General features: G+C 49.1%; 1 protein-coding gene across 3 annotated transcripts in view; it reads left to right on the forward strand.

Moving 5' to 3' along the window:
* Positions 1-836: 836 nt before the first annotated feature.
* The window catches only part of clybl (citrate lyase beta like), a 105683-nt gene continuing 92883 nt past the window's right edge, over positions 837-13636 (forward strand). For all 3 annotated transcript variants that reach the window (XM_041199961.1, XM_041199962.1, XM_041199963.1), the window contains exons 1-2: positions 837-897; positions 6222-6299. In XM_041199961.1, coding sequence (XP_041055895.1) covers positions 869-897; positions 6222-6299 — 107 coding nt within the window. In that variant the 5' untranslated portion in view covers positions 837-868. The remainder of the gene's footprint in view (positions 898-6221; positions 6300-13636) is intronic.

Below are 13636 nucleotides of genomic sequence, written 5' to 3' on the forward strand. Positions count from 1 at the left end.
AATCAGCACACGCGGCTGCCCACATCAATCAGCAGCTAGGACACCCTGCACCAATCAGCAGGTAGTGCACCCTGCACCAATCAGCAGGTAGTACACCCTGCACCAATCAGCACGTAGTGCACCCTGCACCAATCAGCAGGTAGTACACCCTGCACCAATCAGCAGGTAGGAAACCCAGCACCAATCAGCAGGTTCATCTTCACACTGCACCAATCAGAAGACTCATGTTCATTCTCCACCAATCAACAGACGAGTCTTTCTCTGCGCCAATCAAGACGCTCCTCTCTTCCCCCACCCGGCCCCTCTCTCTTTCTCTCTCTCTCGCACACACAGACACACACACTGCACCAATTGACAGGCTCTTCTCTCTGTACCAATCAGAAGGCGATACACTCTCCCTGCACCAATCAACAGGCGGTTCTTTCCTTTTCTGCACCAACCAGCTGCCGGCTCTCTCTCTCTCTACACCCTTTTCTCTACATCGCGCTCGCTCTCTCTTCACCAATCAGCCGGTGGGACACCCTGCACCAATCAGCAGGCGGGCCTCTCTGCACCAATCAGCAGGTGGGTCACCCTGCACCAATCAGCAAGCGGGTCTCCCTGCACCAATCAGCCGGCGGGCCTCTCTGCACCAATCAGCAGGCGGTCCTCCCTGCACCAATCAGCCGGCGGACCAATCTGCACCAATCAGCAGGTGGGTCTCTCTGCACCAATCAGCAGGCGGGTCTCCCTGCACCAATCAGCAGGCGGTCCTCCCTGCACCAATCAGCCGGCGGACCAATCTGCACCAATCAGCAGGTGAGTCTCTCTGCACCAATCAGCAGGCGGGCCTCTCTGCACCAATCAGCAGGCTCTTCTCGGCGGTTAGATGGCGGCGGTGCGGACGCGGGCGCTGCTGTAAGTTGGCGAAGGGCCGGTGCTGGGTTAGAAATTAAAGAAGCGCCGATACTGGGAGTTAATCCATTCCCCACCCACCCCCGCCCTTATCCACCAATTCCCCAACCGGTAAGGCGTGTAAAACCCCACATTGCCCCTCGTCTCCCCCAGGTATCTCCCCCTCCCCCCCCCCCTCTTCGCACACATCGCCGCTCCCTCCCCCACTCCCCGAACCCCCTCTCCCCAACCCCCACTCCACTCGCCCTCCCCATCCCCCTCCCCCCACTCCACTCCCCATCCCCCTCCCCCCACTCCACTCCCCCTCCCCAACCCCCACTCCACTCGCCCTTCCCATCCCCCTCCCCCCACTCCACTCCCCCTCCCCAACCCCCACTCCACTCGCCCTCCCCCCACTCCACTCCCCAACCCCCACTCCACTCGCCCTCCCCATCCCCCTCCCCCCACTCCACTCCCCTCGCCCTCCCCCCACTCCACTCCCCCTCCCAAACCCCCACTCCCCTCGCCCTCCCCATCCCCCTCCCCCCACTCCCCCTCCCCCCACTCCACTCCCCTCGCCCTCCCCCCACTCCACTCCCCCTCCCAAACCCCCACTCCCCTCGCCCACCCCATCCCCCTCCCCCCACTCCCCCTCCCCCCCACTCCACTCCCCTCGCCCTCCCCCCCACTCCACCATCCCCCTCCCCCCACTCCACTCCCCCTCCCAAACCCCCACTCCCCTCGCCCTCCCCCCACTCCACCATCCCCCTCCCCCCACTCCACTCCCCCTCCCAAACCCCCACTCCCCTCGCCCTCCCCCCACTCCACCATCCCCCTCCCCCCACTCCACTCCCCCTCCCAAACCCCCACTCCCCTCGCCCTCCCTCCACTCCCCCATCCCCCTCCCCCCACTCCCCCATCCCCCTCCCCCCACTCCCCCATCCCCCTCCCCCCACTCCCCCATCCCCCTCCCCCCACTCCCCCATCCCCCTCCCCCCACTCCCCCACTCCACTCGCCCTCCCAAACCCCCACTCCACTCGCCCTCCCTCCACTCCCCCATCCCCCTCCCTCCACTCCCCCATCCCCCTCCCTCCACTCCCCCATCCCCCTCCCTCCACTCCCCCATCCCCCTCCCTCCACTCCCCCATCCCCCTCCCTCCACTCCCCCATCCCCCTCCCTCCACTCCCCCATCCCCCTCCCTCCACTCCCCCATCCCCCTCCCTCCACTCCCCCATCCCCCTCCCTCCACTCCCCCATCCCCCTCCCTCCACTCCCCCATCCCCCTCCCTCCACTCCCCCATCCCCCTCCCTCCACTCCCCCATCCCCCTCCCTCCACTCCCCCATCCCCCTCCCTCCACTCCCCCATCCCCCTCCCTCCACTCCCCCATCCCCCTCCCTCCACTCCCCCATCCCCCTCCCTCCACTCCCCCATCCCCCTCCCTCCACTCCCCCATCCCCCTCCCTCCACTCCCCCATCCCCCTCCCTCCACTCCCCCATCCCACTCCCCCATCCCCCTCCCTCCACTCCCCCATCCCCCTCCCCCCACTCCTCTTCCCCATCCCCCTCCCCCCACTCCTCTTCCCCATCCCCCTCCCCCCACTCCTCTTCCCCATCCCCCTCCCCCCACTCCTCTTCCCCATCCCCCTCCCCCCACTCCTCTTCCCCATCCCCCTCCCCCCACTCCTCTTCCCCATCCCCCTCCCCCCACTCCTCTTCCCCATCCCCCTCCCCCCACTCCGCTTCCCCATCCCCCTCCCCCCACTCCGCTTCCCCATCCCCCTCCCCCCACTCCGCTTCCCCATCCCCCTCCCCCCACTCCTCTTCCCCATCCCCCTCCCCCCACTCCTCTTCCCCATCCCCCTCCCCCCACTCCTCTTCCCCATCCCCCTCCCCCCACTCCGCTTCCCCATCCCCCTCCCCCCACTCCACTTCCCCCTCCCCCCACTCCACATCCCCCTCCCCCCACTCCACTTCCCCCTCCCCCCACTCCACTTCCCCCTCCCCCCACTCCACTTCCCCCTCCCCCCACTCCACTTCCCCCTCACTCCACTTCCCCCTCCCCCCACTCCACTTCCCCCTCCCCCCACTCCACTTCCCCCTCCCCCCACTCCACTTCCCCCTCCCCCCACTCCACTTCCCCCTCCCCCCACTCCACTTCCCCCTCCCCCCACTCCACTTCCCCCTCCCCCCACTCCACTTCCCCCTCCCCCCACTCCACTTCCCCCTCCCCCCACTCCACTTCCCCCTCCCCCCACTCCACTTCCCCCACCCCCCACTCCACTTCCCCCACCCCCCACTCCACTTCCCCCACCCCCCACTCCACTTCCCCCTCCCCCCACTCCACTTCCCCCTCCCCCCACTCCACTTCCCCCTCCCCCCACTCCACTTCCCCCTCCCCCCACTCCACTTCCCCCTCCCCCCACTCCACTTCCCCCTCCCCCCACTCCACTTCCCCCTCCCCCCACTCCACTTCCCCCTCCCCCCACTCCACTTCCCCCTCCCCCCACTCCACTTCCCCCTCCCCCCACTCCACTTCCCCCTCCCCCCACTCCACTTCCCCCTCCCCCCACTCCACTTCCCCCTCCCCCCACTCCACTTCCCCCTCCCCCCACTCCACTTCCCCCTCCCCCCACTCCACTTCCCCCTCCCCCCACTCCACTTCCCCCTCCCCCCACTCCACTTCCCCCTCCCCCCACTCCACTTCCCCCTCCCCCCACTCCACTTCCCCCTCCCCCCACTCCATTTCCCCCTCCCCCCACTCCACTTCCCCCTCCCCCCACTCCACTTCCCCCTCCCCCCACTCCACTTCCCCCTCCCCCCACTCCACTTCCCCCTCCCCCCACTCCACTTCCCCATTCCCCCACTCCACTTCCCCATTCCCCCACTCCACTTCCCCATTCCCCCACTCCACTCCACTCCCCCATCTCCCCCTCCCCCACTCCATTTCCCCATCCCCCCACTCCACTCCCCCATCCCCCCTCTCCCGCATCCCCCCTCTCCCCATCCCACTCCACCTACTCAGCCCCCTCTCCCCACTCTCCCACCCCCCCTCTCCCCATCCCCCTCCCCCATCCCACCCCCCCCAACACCATCCCCCTCATTACCATCCCCCTCCTTACCATTCCACTTCCCCATCCCCCTCCCCCCACTGCCAATCACCCTCGACCGACTCTCTTCGCCCACTCCCCTGCCGCAGTCTCCGCCACATCCCCCTCCCCACCCCCCAGCTGCCCCATCTACATTCTCTTCCCCATCTACATTCTGCTTGGTGATGTCAGTGATGGACATAGGATTACCCTCCTCCAGCTGTATACTGATGACATCAAGCTCGATCCCTCCCCCCCCTTGCGCTGGTGCTCCCCCGCGCCCTCCATCCCTCCCCTCTCCCTCACGCCTGCTTCCCCTTGCTCCCTCCCTCCCTCCCTCCCTCCCTTTCTCTCTCGCTCTCACCCCATCACATCACCTCTCCGCTGCCTCTGTGCTGTCTTCTGTACTTTCCACATCCGGCCTTGGATCAGCCACAATCTCCTCTTTGACCTGAAGCTGAGGTCCTCATATTCCCTCCAATGTAAATACGACTTACTTCCGCCTCCTCTGTTGCAAGCCTCTTCCCTACCTTCAGCTCATCAGCTTCTGAATCCAAAGCTCTGCTATCTATTCCACCACTAGCTCCTGCCCAGACATCGCTCCTATAATCTACACTGATACTCAGTCTTCTGTTAACCTCAGTTTAAAATTCTGATTCTCATGGTTAAATCCTTTCATAGCTCTTCCTGCTTATAGAACCTCTTCCACCCCTACAACTCCCCTACCTCCCTAGGCTGTACAAATCTCTATTCCTCTGGCAGGCCACTTGCCAATCCCTTGCTCCTTTCTCCTTGGTGGCCAATCCTTCAGCTGCTTTAGCCCGATGCTCTGGAATTCTCTCCCAAAGCTCTTTGTCTCTCCATCTCCCTTTCTTCTAAGAATCCTTAAAACCTGCTGGGGGAGAGGCAGAAAAACTTTAATCTCAGAACAGGAGGAGACCATTCAGCCCACTGAGCCCAGCCACTGTTTAAGGGGAGGGTGTCATGGTGTGGTGTGGTGGGGGCTGGGGAATATGTGGGGAGGGATAGGGACTGTGGGAGGAGTGCCACCACTTGTGTGTCCTTTGCCTCGCCATTCATTGTGTCTGATTGCACGTTTTTCTACATTAAAGGCACTATGTAAATGCAAGCTGTCATTGATGCCTTGCATCCTGTTGAGGGTAGTTCAGTAAGATAGGCAGTTACCAATTTGTCAAAGCTGTGCACTTGAATGATGAACAGTGTTAAAGAAACAAAAAAAAACAGTAGGTACTGAAAAAGCGAAACAAAAACAAAAAATGTGGGTAGCATTTAGTAGGTCAACTGGCATCTATGGAGAATAAACAAGTTAATGTCAGGTTTGGACCTTTCCTCAGAAACATGTTGCTGCTTTTCTCGGGTATCTATTCCGGGATCGTTTGTTTTTACGCACAATTTTGTTTAACACACAGTACAGATAGAAAAAACATGTACAGCCCAGTCCTTGTATGTATACGATGGAATAAAATGCTTCTTTATTACACTGTGGAATAAACTGTGAATGCTTGCTGAGGTCCATTGTTTTCTACCTTCTGCTGCTCCAGGTGGCATTGACCGCGGTTGGAGCTCAGTCCTTGTAGCGCTGAGCACCCCTCACACCTTCCCATTCATTACAGCAGTGTAGCACTCCCTCAGTGCTGCACTGGGAGTGCTAGCCTAGATATTTGTACTTAAGTGGGACTTGAACCCTCAACCCTGACGTGTACTACCAACTGAGCTAAGTGGAAATTTACCACCATTTACTTCAAGTACCGTTTCACAGCCCACACTATATCAATTTCTCAAACCATGTGAATCATATTAACTACCTGACAGTTGTATACAGTATTTTCAACAAAGGTTTGAGGTGATTTAAGATCACAGATACTTCGATTTCTGAACGTGAATGTTCCAAAAGTAAGATTTATTGGTGAAACAAAGTTTAACTTGAAAAATACTGTGCAGAAGGTTACTCATAACAATCTCTCGCATTCCAACTTTGCACATTTGGGCACTTTCCTTCTCCCCCAAAACAAAACTGAGTGTTTTTCCTGAGTTTATTGCGCTTAAAACTGATCCAGCAGAAAGGGATGGATTTGATTCAGGCTTTTTATTTTCCTGAGGTTTCCTAAACATTGTTATAAAACTAAATATTAGTAAGATTGCTTTATTTCCATTTGATTGCTTTATTCCAATTTGATTGCCTTAGTTCAAGATGGTGACTCCTTAGATTGACTTGAATGCTGTAATGTTTCCCACAGGACCTTCACCAGAGTAACAAGATGGTTTTCTCCACAACGCAGTATCTGCTTCAGAACAGTTGACAGAGGAATTTACTTGTGAGTAAACTATTGCAATTGAACATTATTAAAAAGTGTTCTTTTTGCCAGTTAGCCCATATTTCTGTTAACATCTCTCAAGCTGCCTGTATATGTTCTGCATCTTGTCATACAGAACAGAAGGTGGCCATTTGGCTCATCTTGCCAATTAGTCCACTCCCCTTGCTCTTTCCCTATAGCCCTGTAATTTTTCTCTATCAGGTGTTTATCCAATTCCGTTTTGTATATCCAGATCCCTCATCTGTGAGTTTGTTGTAATATTTCTGCTGTTACCGAACTTTTCTCTCAAGTTTTCTCCCTTTATTTTGCTTCTCCTTTACCTGGAGCATTGTTTCACCAATCACTCTCCAAGTGACCATGTGTCAGCCTTACCAGGAGGCAATTCAACCTGGTAAGCATCACGTCCAAGCTCGACCTTGTCCTCAGTGGACAAAGTTTTCTGATTCATCAGGGTAGCTATACATTGCACACTTCTGACGTTTCTTTATATTTGAAGTCAGTGTTTGATTTAATACTCGAAGCTCAGCACACTGAGTTTGTTTTACAACTTGATTTCAGAAATAATCTCAGTTGTTATAAAAACAAAACAATAACCAGTTGTGTTTCACTGTTTTCTCTTACCTGGAAAACCCTTGTGACGCTGTATTCTGCTCAATGCCACAGGCTAGTTAGTAAGCTGCAATAACAACTGCCCAAATTGCAGATTGACCAAGATTATTGCAACAGAGCAGAATTAGCTGCAAAAAATGGCGAATACTCGATCAGATTTGTTTTAACTGTAAAGTTATTTAACAAAATCTTAACTGACAGAGTTATGAATAATTTATTTTGTTTCATTAGTTCAAATTGGACCAAAGACAAGATAATATAAGGCAGAATGTCAGGAAATGTAAATGCATAAATTGGCAGGCAACTCACAGCAGCCACAATTAAACTTAAAAGCAATATATTGTGGATGATGGAAATGTGAAATAAACACAGAAAATGCTGGAAATACTCAGCAGGTCTGGCAGCATATATGGACAGAGAAACAGAGTGAATGTTTCAGGTCAGTAACCTTTAATCATGTGTTCTGATGAGAGGTTATTGACCTGAAACGTTAAGACAATTAATCTTCACACTGTGAGGTTAAAACATGTCATTAAGATTCCCCTCCTGAAATTGTTTGCATAATATATATGTGTTGTTTTGATAATTCCCCCAAATTATTATTCTTTTGATAATTTTATTTCTTTGTAAAGTGTGATACGACCATATTGTGTCGAGGTAGATGTGTTAATTAACAGTGTCATCAGTACTGATTACACACCTTGCCAAGAATAGCGTAGGAGTTAATCCGTTCAGGGTCTTAAATCCTGTGCTGTAAGGAATGAGTGGATGTAAACAACAGTTCATGTAACACAAATCAAATTTGTTGCTAAACATTTGTTTTTTTTAATTAATCATTTATGGGATGTGGGCGTCGCTGGCTGGGCCAGCATTAATTGCCCATCCCTAATTCACCTTGAGAAGGTGGTGGTGAGCTGCCTTTTTGAACAACTGCAGTCCATGTGGTGTAGGTACACTCACAATGCTGTTAGGGAGTTTCAGGAATTTGACCCGGCGACAGTGAAGGAAAGGTGATATATTTCCAAGTCATGATGGTGAGTGGCTTGTGTCCTTCTAGATGGTGGTGGTTAGTGGGTTTGGAAGGTGCTGTCTAAGGAGACTTGGTGAGTTCCTGCAGTGCAACTTGTAGATGGTGCACAATGCTGCTCCTGTGCATCGGTGCTGGAGGGTGTGAACGTTTGTAGATGGGGTGCCACTCAAGCAGGCTGCTTTTTCCTGGATGGTGGTCAAGCTCCTTGAGTGGTGTTGGAGCTGCACTCATACAGGCTGATTCTTCTCCTGTCTTTTTTTCCCCTCCCCCCCAAATACTCCACAGTTATTTAGCAAGTAGAATGATGATTTTTCAGGCTGAACTCCAAATACTGCAAATACAGCAGATGCTGGGAATCGGAAGTGAAATCAGAAAATGCTTAGCAAGTCAGGCAGCATCTGTGGAGGGAAACAGAGTTAACGTTTCTGGCCAATAATCTTTCATCAGAATTGGAAGAAGTTGGAGATCTTAATGGTTTTTCATCAAGTGCTGAGCCAGGAAAAAGGGAGGAAAGGAAAAAAGGGAAGATCTGTGACAGGGTGATGGGAAGGAGAGATTAAATAACAAAAGGGGAAAAGGCCTTTGCAAGGCAAAAGGAAATGTAATGGAACAAGTACCTGTTGAAAATTATAAGGTAATTTGCCAATTTTTCTGTTGATTTTCTCTCCTCCTCTTCAGCCTCCCTACTGGGTATGTAGTTATTGATAGCCTTCAATAACCAGGGTTGAGGGAATTGATTTACATGAATAAGTTTAGAGAAGCTGAGATTGTTCTCCTTAAAGCAGAGAAAGTTAAGGGGAGATTTAATGTTCAAAATTATGAAGGATTTGGATAGAATGAATAAGGAGAAACTTTTTCCTTTGTCAGGAGGATCAGAAACCAGGGGGCACAGATTTAAGGTAATTGGGGAAGGAACCAGCAGGGAGATGAAAATTTATTTCACACAGTAAGTTATCATGATCTGGAACGCGTTGCCTGAAAGGGCAGTGAAAGCAGACTCAGTAATAACTTTCAAAAGGAAATTTGAAAAATGCTTGAAGGATAGAAAATTTATAGAGCTATGGGGAAAGAGCAGCTGGAGTGGAACTAATTGGATAGCGCTTTCAGAGGTTCGATGGGCTGAACGGCCTATATTGTAACAAACTAAGTACGGTGCTGATGTGGGAAAGGGTCAAATTCCGTTGGTACTGTCTCTTGTGATGATATGATGCAATGTTTTTGACAAGTTGATTCTTTTTTATGGTGGGGGTGCCAGAGGAAAATGATAGTTTACTGCACATTGATTAAGTGAAACTTGTTGAAAATTTGTAGGAAGGTGGTTATCTGCCCATCCCACATTGCCCTTCCTCCTTTTCTGAAGGTGCTGATGCATGCTGGAATACAACTTCACTGCTGCCAGCTGGCAGAGGACTCAAATACATCACCTAGAAGTTACTCTCTATATTTGAGCTAGACAGTGAGTGACAGATGTTGATCTAACTGGAGATGTAGCTGAGATTGATCTTGTTATTCCCACATGTTGCAATAGGTGTTTCACTGGGAGCAGAAACCTTGGATGATTTTCCCTTTTTCCCTAGTCGAACAGGACTGAGGGCAATTTTAACCCCTTTGCTGCTGACCTGGCAGCAATAAACTAATTCACCCTGGCAGGATATCGCAGCTGGGACTTGCAACTGATGCATCAGGGACTGTTAACAGACAGTTATGTTCAGTTGTATTGAAGAAGATTTTATAATGTTCATTACTTTGAAAAGGAAGAAAGACTTGCAATTCTACAGTGCCTGTCAGAACCTCAGGATAACCTAAAGCACTTTGCAGCCAATGAAGTGTGGTCACTGCTTTGGAAACACAGGCAATTTGAGTACAGCAAGCTCCCACAAACAGCAATACAATAATGACCAGATAATCTGTTTTTATAATGTTGGTTGAGAGATGAATATCATCCAGGATATGAGGGAGAGCTCCCCTTTCCTCCTTCAATATACTGCCGCAGGATCTTTTCACATCCAGCTGAGAGAACAGATGGAGCCTCGGTTTAATATCTCATTCGAAGGATGGCACCTCCGTCAGTGCAACACTCCCTCATTACTGTATTTATGTGTCAGCCTGGCTTCTTATACTTAAGTCTCTGGAGTTTGGACTTGAGCCCACAATCTTTTGACTCAGAGGTGAGAGTGCTATCCACTGAACTAAACTGTTGGGAATGTATCTAAATGCAAGAATCAAACGCACATCCATGCAAGAATGCAGAGTTCTGAATTTTAAGACTCACCAGCATTGGAAGAGTTAAATCCAGTAGTGCTGGATTTTAAAAAGAAATTGTGATTCAATCATCAATTTTCCTTGTACTGTACACTGTTAAGTTATATACATCTGCACTTAATTTGTAAAAGAAGTTAATGAGAAACTTCAAACAATTTAAATGTCAATTACAAAGAAAGCACGGTTTGAAAATTCCAGTAATCTGTCCATATTGAGCATCAAACCATGTTCCCAGGTGTATGTAATTCATGGCAGATGACATTCCTAAGACCCAATTATAGAGGTTCTGCTAATCCTCAGCACAGAATTGAACGCAAGAGCATACTGAGTATCTGTCACACCATGTTATGGCTGCTTTGAGACATGTGCTAGAAGATATTACTGTACATAAACTTTGTCACATTGATAATGAAGTTGAGATCAAAGATATTAGTGCCTTGGACAGATGAGAATTGTGAAATTCAAATTACTGCTGCAGTTCTGCAGCAACATAAAATGTAAGTATCTGGAGGTGAAGGAAAAGGTTAACAATTAAGGTTTTCACAGATTTTATTTAAAACAACGTTTGCTTGCATTTATATGGAACCTGACGTCAAAAAGTCTCAAAGTTCTTCACCAGTGGTTCACTTGCCTTTGAAGTTCATTGACTATTGTTACGTAGGAATATGCACTGCAAGTTCATAACAGGCATTTGTTGTGAAAGGTATGTTTTATTTTTCTGCAAAGCTTGAATATCTTGCCTGCTTTCTAGTGCGGGCTGCATTGTATCAGGAACACCATCGTGACAAAGATTAAGTAATATCCCAAAGGAAAAAATTGACTGCATGTATGAAGTCGACAAGTGATGAAAGTAGCCCTGAGGTTGTCAATTAAAAAGGCAAGGCCTGGAACTGATAAGTTAATGGGCAGTTTCCCCTTTTTTGGCCTGCAAAAGCTTTAAAGTGCAGGTTATAAAAATCAGAAGTGTAATCTATTTCCTACAACATATCCAATTAAGCCTAGCCACTTAGACTCTTGCAGATTTTTTTCTTTTGCAGTTTGGGTTAACTGATAAAGTGCTGAATTTCCAGAATGGACTGTGACACAACACAGTTAGTAAAGCAAAGGCTTTACTTATTTTGTTGATGACAAATTTAGATAATGGAGAGCTTGAACTTCCTTTTGTATATAAATAGGTTAAACTCAATCTGACAAGTCAATTGTGTGTAAAATGGAGATTTGTCACAATTGCTGCTCAGTTTACATGCACCTATAAATTGTGTCTTTTTAAAAAAGGGAGGTGCTGCATTTTTTGAGTTTTAACTGTGTTTTTGTTTGAAAAGTTACCAGGTGAAACATGATACTTTCTCTTTTACATTAGAAACTAATGACTGTGAATTTACTCCACAATGATTTTTATGGAGTATAATGTACACGTGTAAGTGAACTTTAAGGCAGTAATTCAATTGTGTGGTTTCAGTGTTGTGATGCTGGATTATTCCCTCATTTATTTCAACTCCCTTTCCAGGGCATAAGAAAATGACACTTTTGGAAGAAAAGCTGAGATGTTTTCCTGAGGCCTGACCACTATTTGTGCCTCAATCAAGATCAGTAAAACAGATTATCAGGTCAGAATCTCATTGCTGTTTGTGGGACCTTGCTGTGCGCAAATTGGCTGCCTCGTTTCCTGCATTACAACAGTGACTACACTTCAAAAAAGTGCTTAATTGGTTGTAAAGAGCTTTGGGAGGTCTTGAGGTTGTGAAAGTGCCAAATAAATGCAAGTCTGTCTTATGTGCATCTTTACCATTTAGAATACACGCAAGATATTAAATCCTTTATTCATTTTGACCTTTCTCCAAGATGGACATATGTAATTTTGCTTCAGCATCTTTGCTAAAGAAGCTTAAATGTGAAGAAATTGACATTATAATCAATAATACTTTCAATGTATTTACTTATTTCAATGATAATAAATATTAACAAATCAAAAAAAAGTTGGATGGATCTTTTGTTACTGTTAAATACACAACTTGGTGAAATATTCTTTAACTGCGCTCTATTCTGTCATAGCCAGAGATTTACTTGAAATGGCTTTTCTTCCTGTCCATGCACTGTTACACCTGATGTCCTCACAGGGTCTATCCTCAACCTCTTCCTATTCCTCATCTACATGATGCCTTTCACAGGCATCTGAAAACGCAGCATCTGTTTCCACATCTACACTCACGACACCCAGCTCTACCTCACCACCACCTCTTTTAACTGCTCCACTGTCTCAAAATTGTCAGACTGCTTATCCAACATCCAGTACTGGATGAGCAAAAATTTCCACCAACTAAATATTGGAAATACCAAAGCCATTGTTTTCAGAGCCAACCGCAAATTAAGTTCCCTGGACTCCCATCTCTTTATCTGGCAGCTGTCTGATGCCGAGCCAGACAATTCACATGGTAAAAACAAAAACAGAATTACCTGGAAAAACTCAGCAGGTCTGGCAGCATTGGCGGAGAAGAAAAGAGTTGACGTTTCGAGTCCTCATGACCCTTCAACAGAACTAAGTAGAAATAGGAAAGGAGTGAAATATAAGCTGGTTTAAGGTGTGTGTGTGTTGGCGGGGGGGGAGAAGTGGAGGGGGGGGTGTGGTTGTAGGGACAAGCAAGCAGTGATAGAAGCAGATCATCAAAAGATGTCATAGACAACAGAACAAAAGAACACATAGGTGTTGAAGTTGGTGATATATATCTAAACGAATGTGCTAATTAAGAATGGATGGTAGGGCACTCAAGGTATAGCTCTAGTCGGGGTGGGGGGAGCATAAAAGATTTAAAAATATTTAAAAATAATGGAAATAGGTGGGAAAAAGAAAAATCTATATAATTTATTGGAAAAAAACAAAAGGAAGGGGGAAGAAACAGAAAAGGGGTGGGGATGGAGGAGAGAGGTCAAGACCTAAAGTTGTTGAAGTCAATATTCAGTCCGGAAGGCTGTAAAGTGCCTAGTCGGAAGATGAGGTGTTGTTCCTCCAGTTTGCATTGGGCTTCACTGGAACAATGCAGCAAGCCAAGGACAGACATGTGGGCAAGAGAGCAGGGTGGACTGTTGAAATGGCAAGCGACAGGGAGGTTTGGGTCATTCTTGCGGACAAACCGCAGGTGTTCTGCAAAGCGGTCGCCCAGTTTACGTTTGGTCACTCCAATGTAGAGGAGACCGCATTGGGAGCAACAAATGCAGTAGACTAAGTTGGGGGAAATGCAAGTGAAATGTTGCTTCACTTGAAAGGAGTGTTTGGGCCCTTGGACGGTGAGGAGAGAGGAAGTGAAGGGGCAGGTGTTACAAATATTACGTGGGCATGGGTGGTGCCATAGGTGGGGGTTCACATGGTATTCTATTTGAGCTTATGACTGCATAACCTCACCATCACTAAGATAGCCTACTTCCATCTTTGTACCAACGC

The sequence above is a fragment of the Carcharodon carcharias genome, chromosome 11, assembly GCF_017639515.1.
Source record: "Carcharodon carcharias isolate sCarCar2 chromosome 11, sCarCar2.pri, whole genome shotgun sequence".
Classification (NCBI taxonomy): Eukaryota; Metazoa; Chordata; class Chondrichthyes; order Lamniformes; family Lamnidae; genus Carcharodon; species Carcharodon carcharias.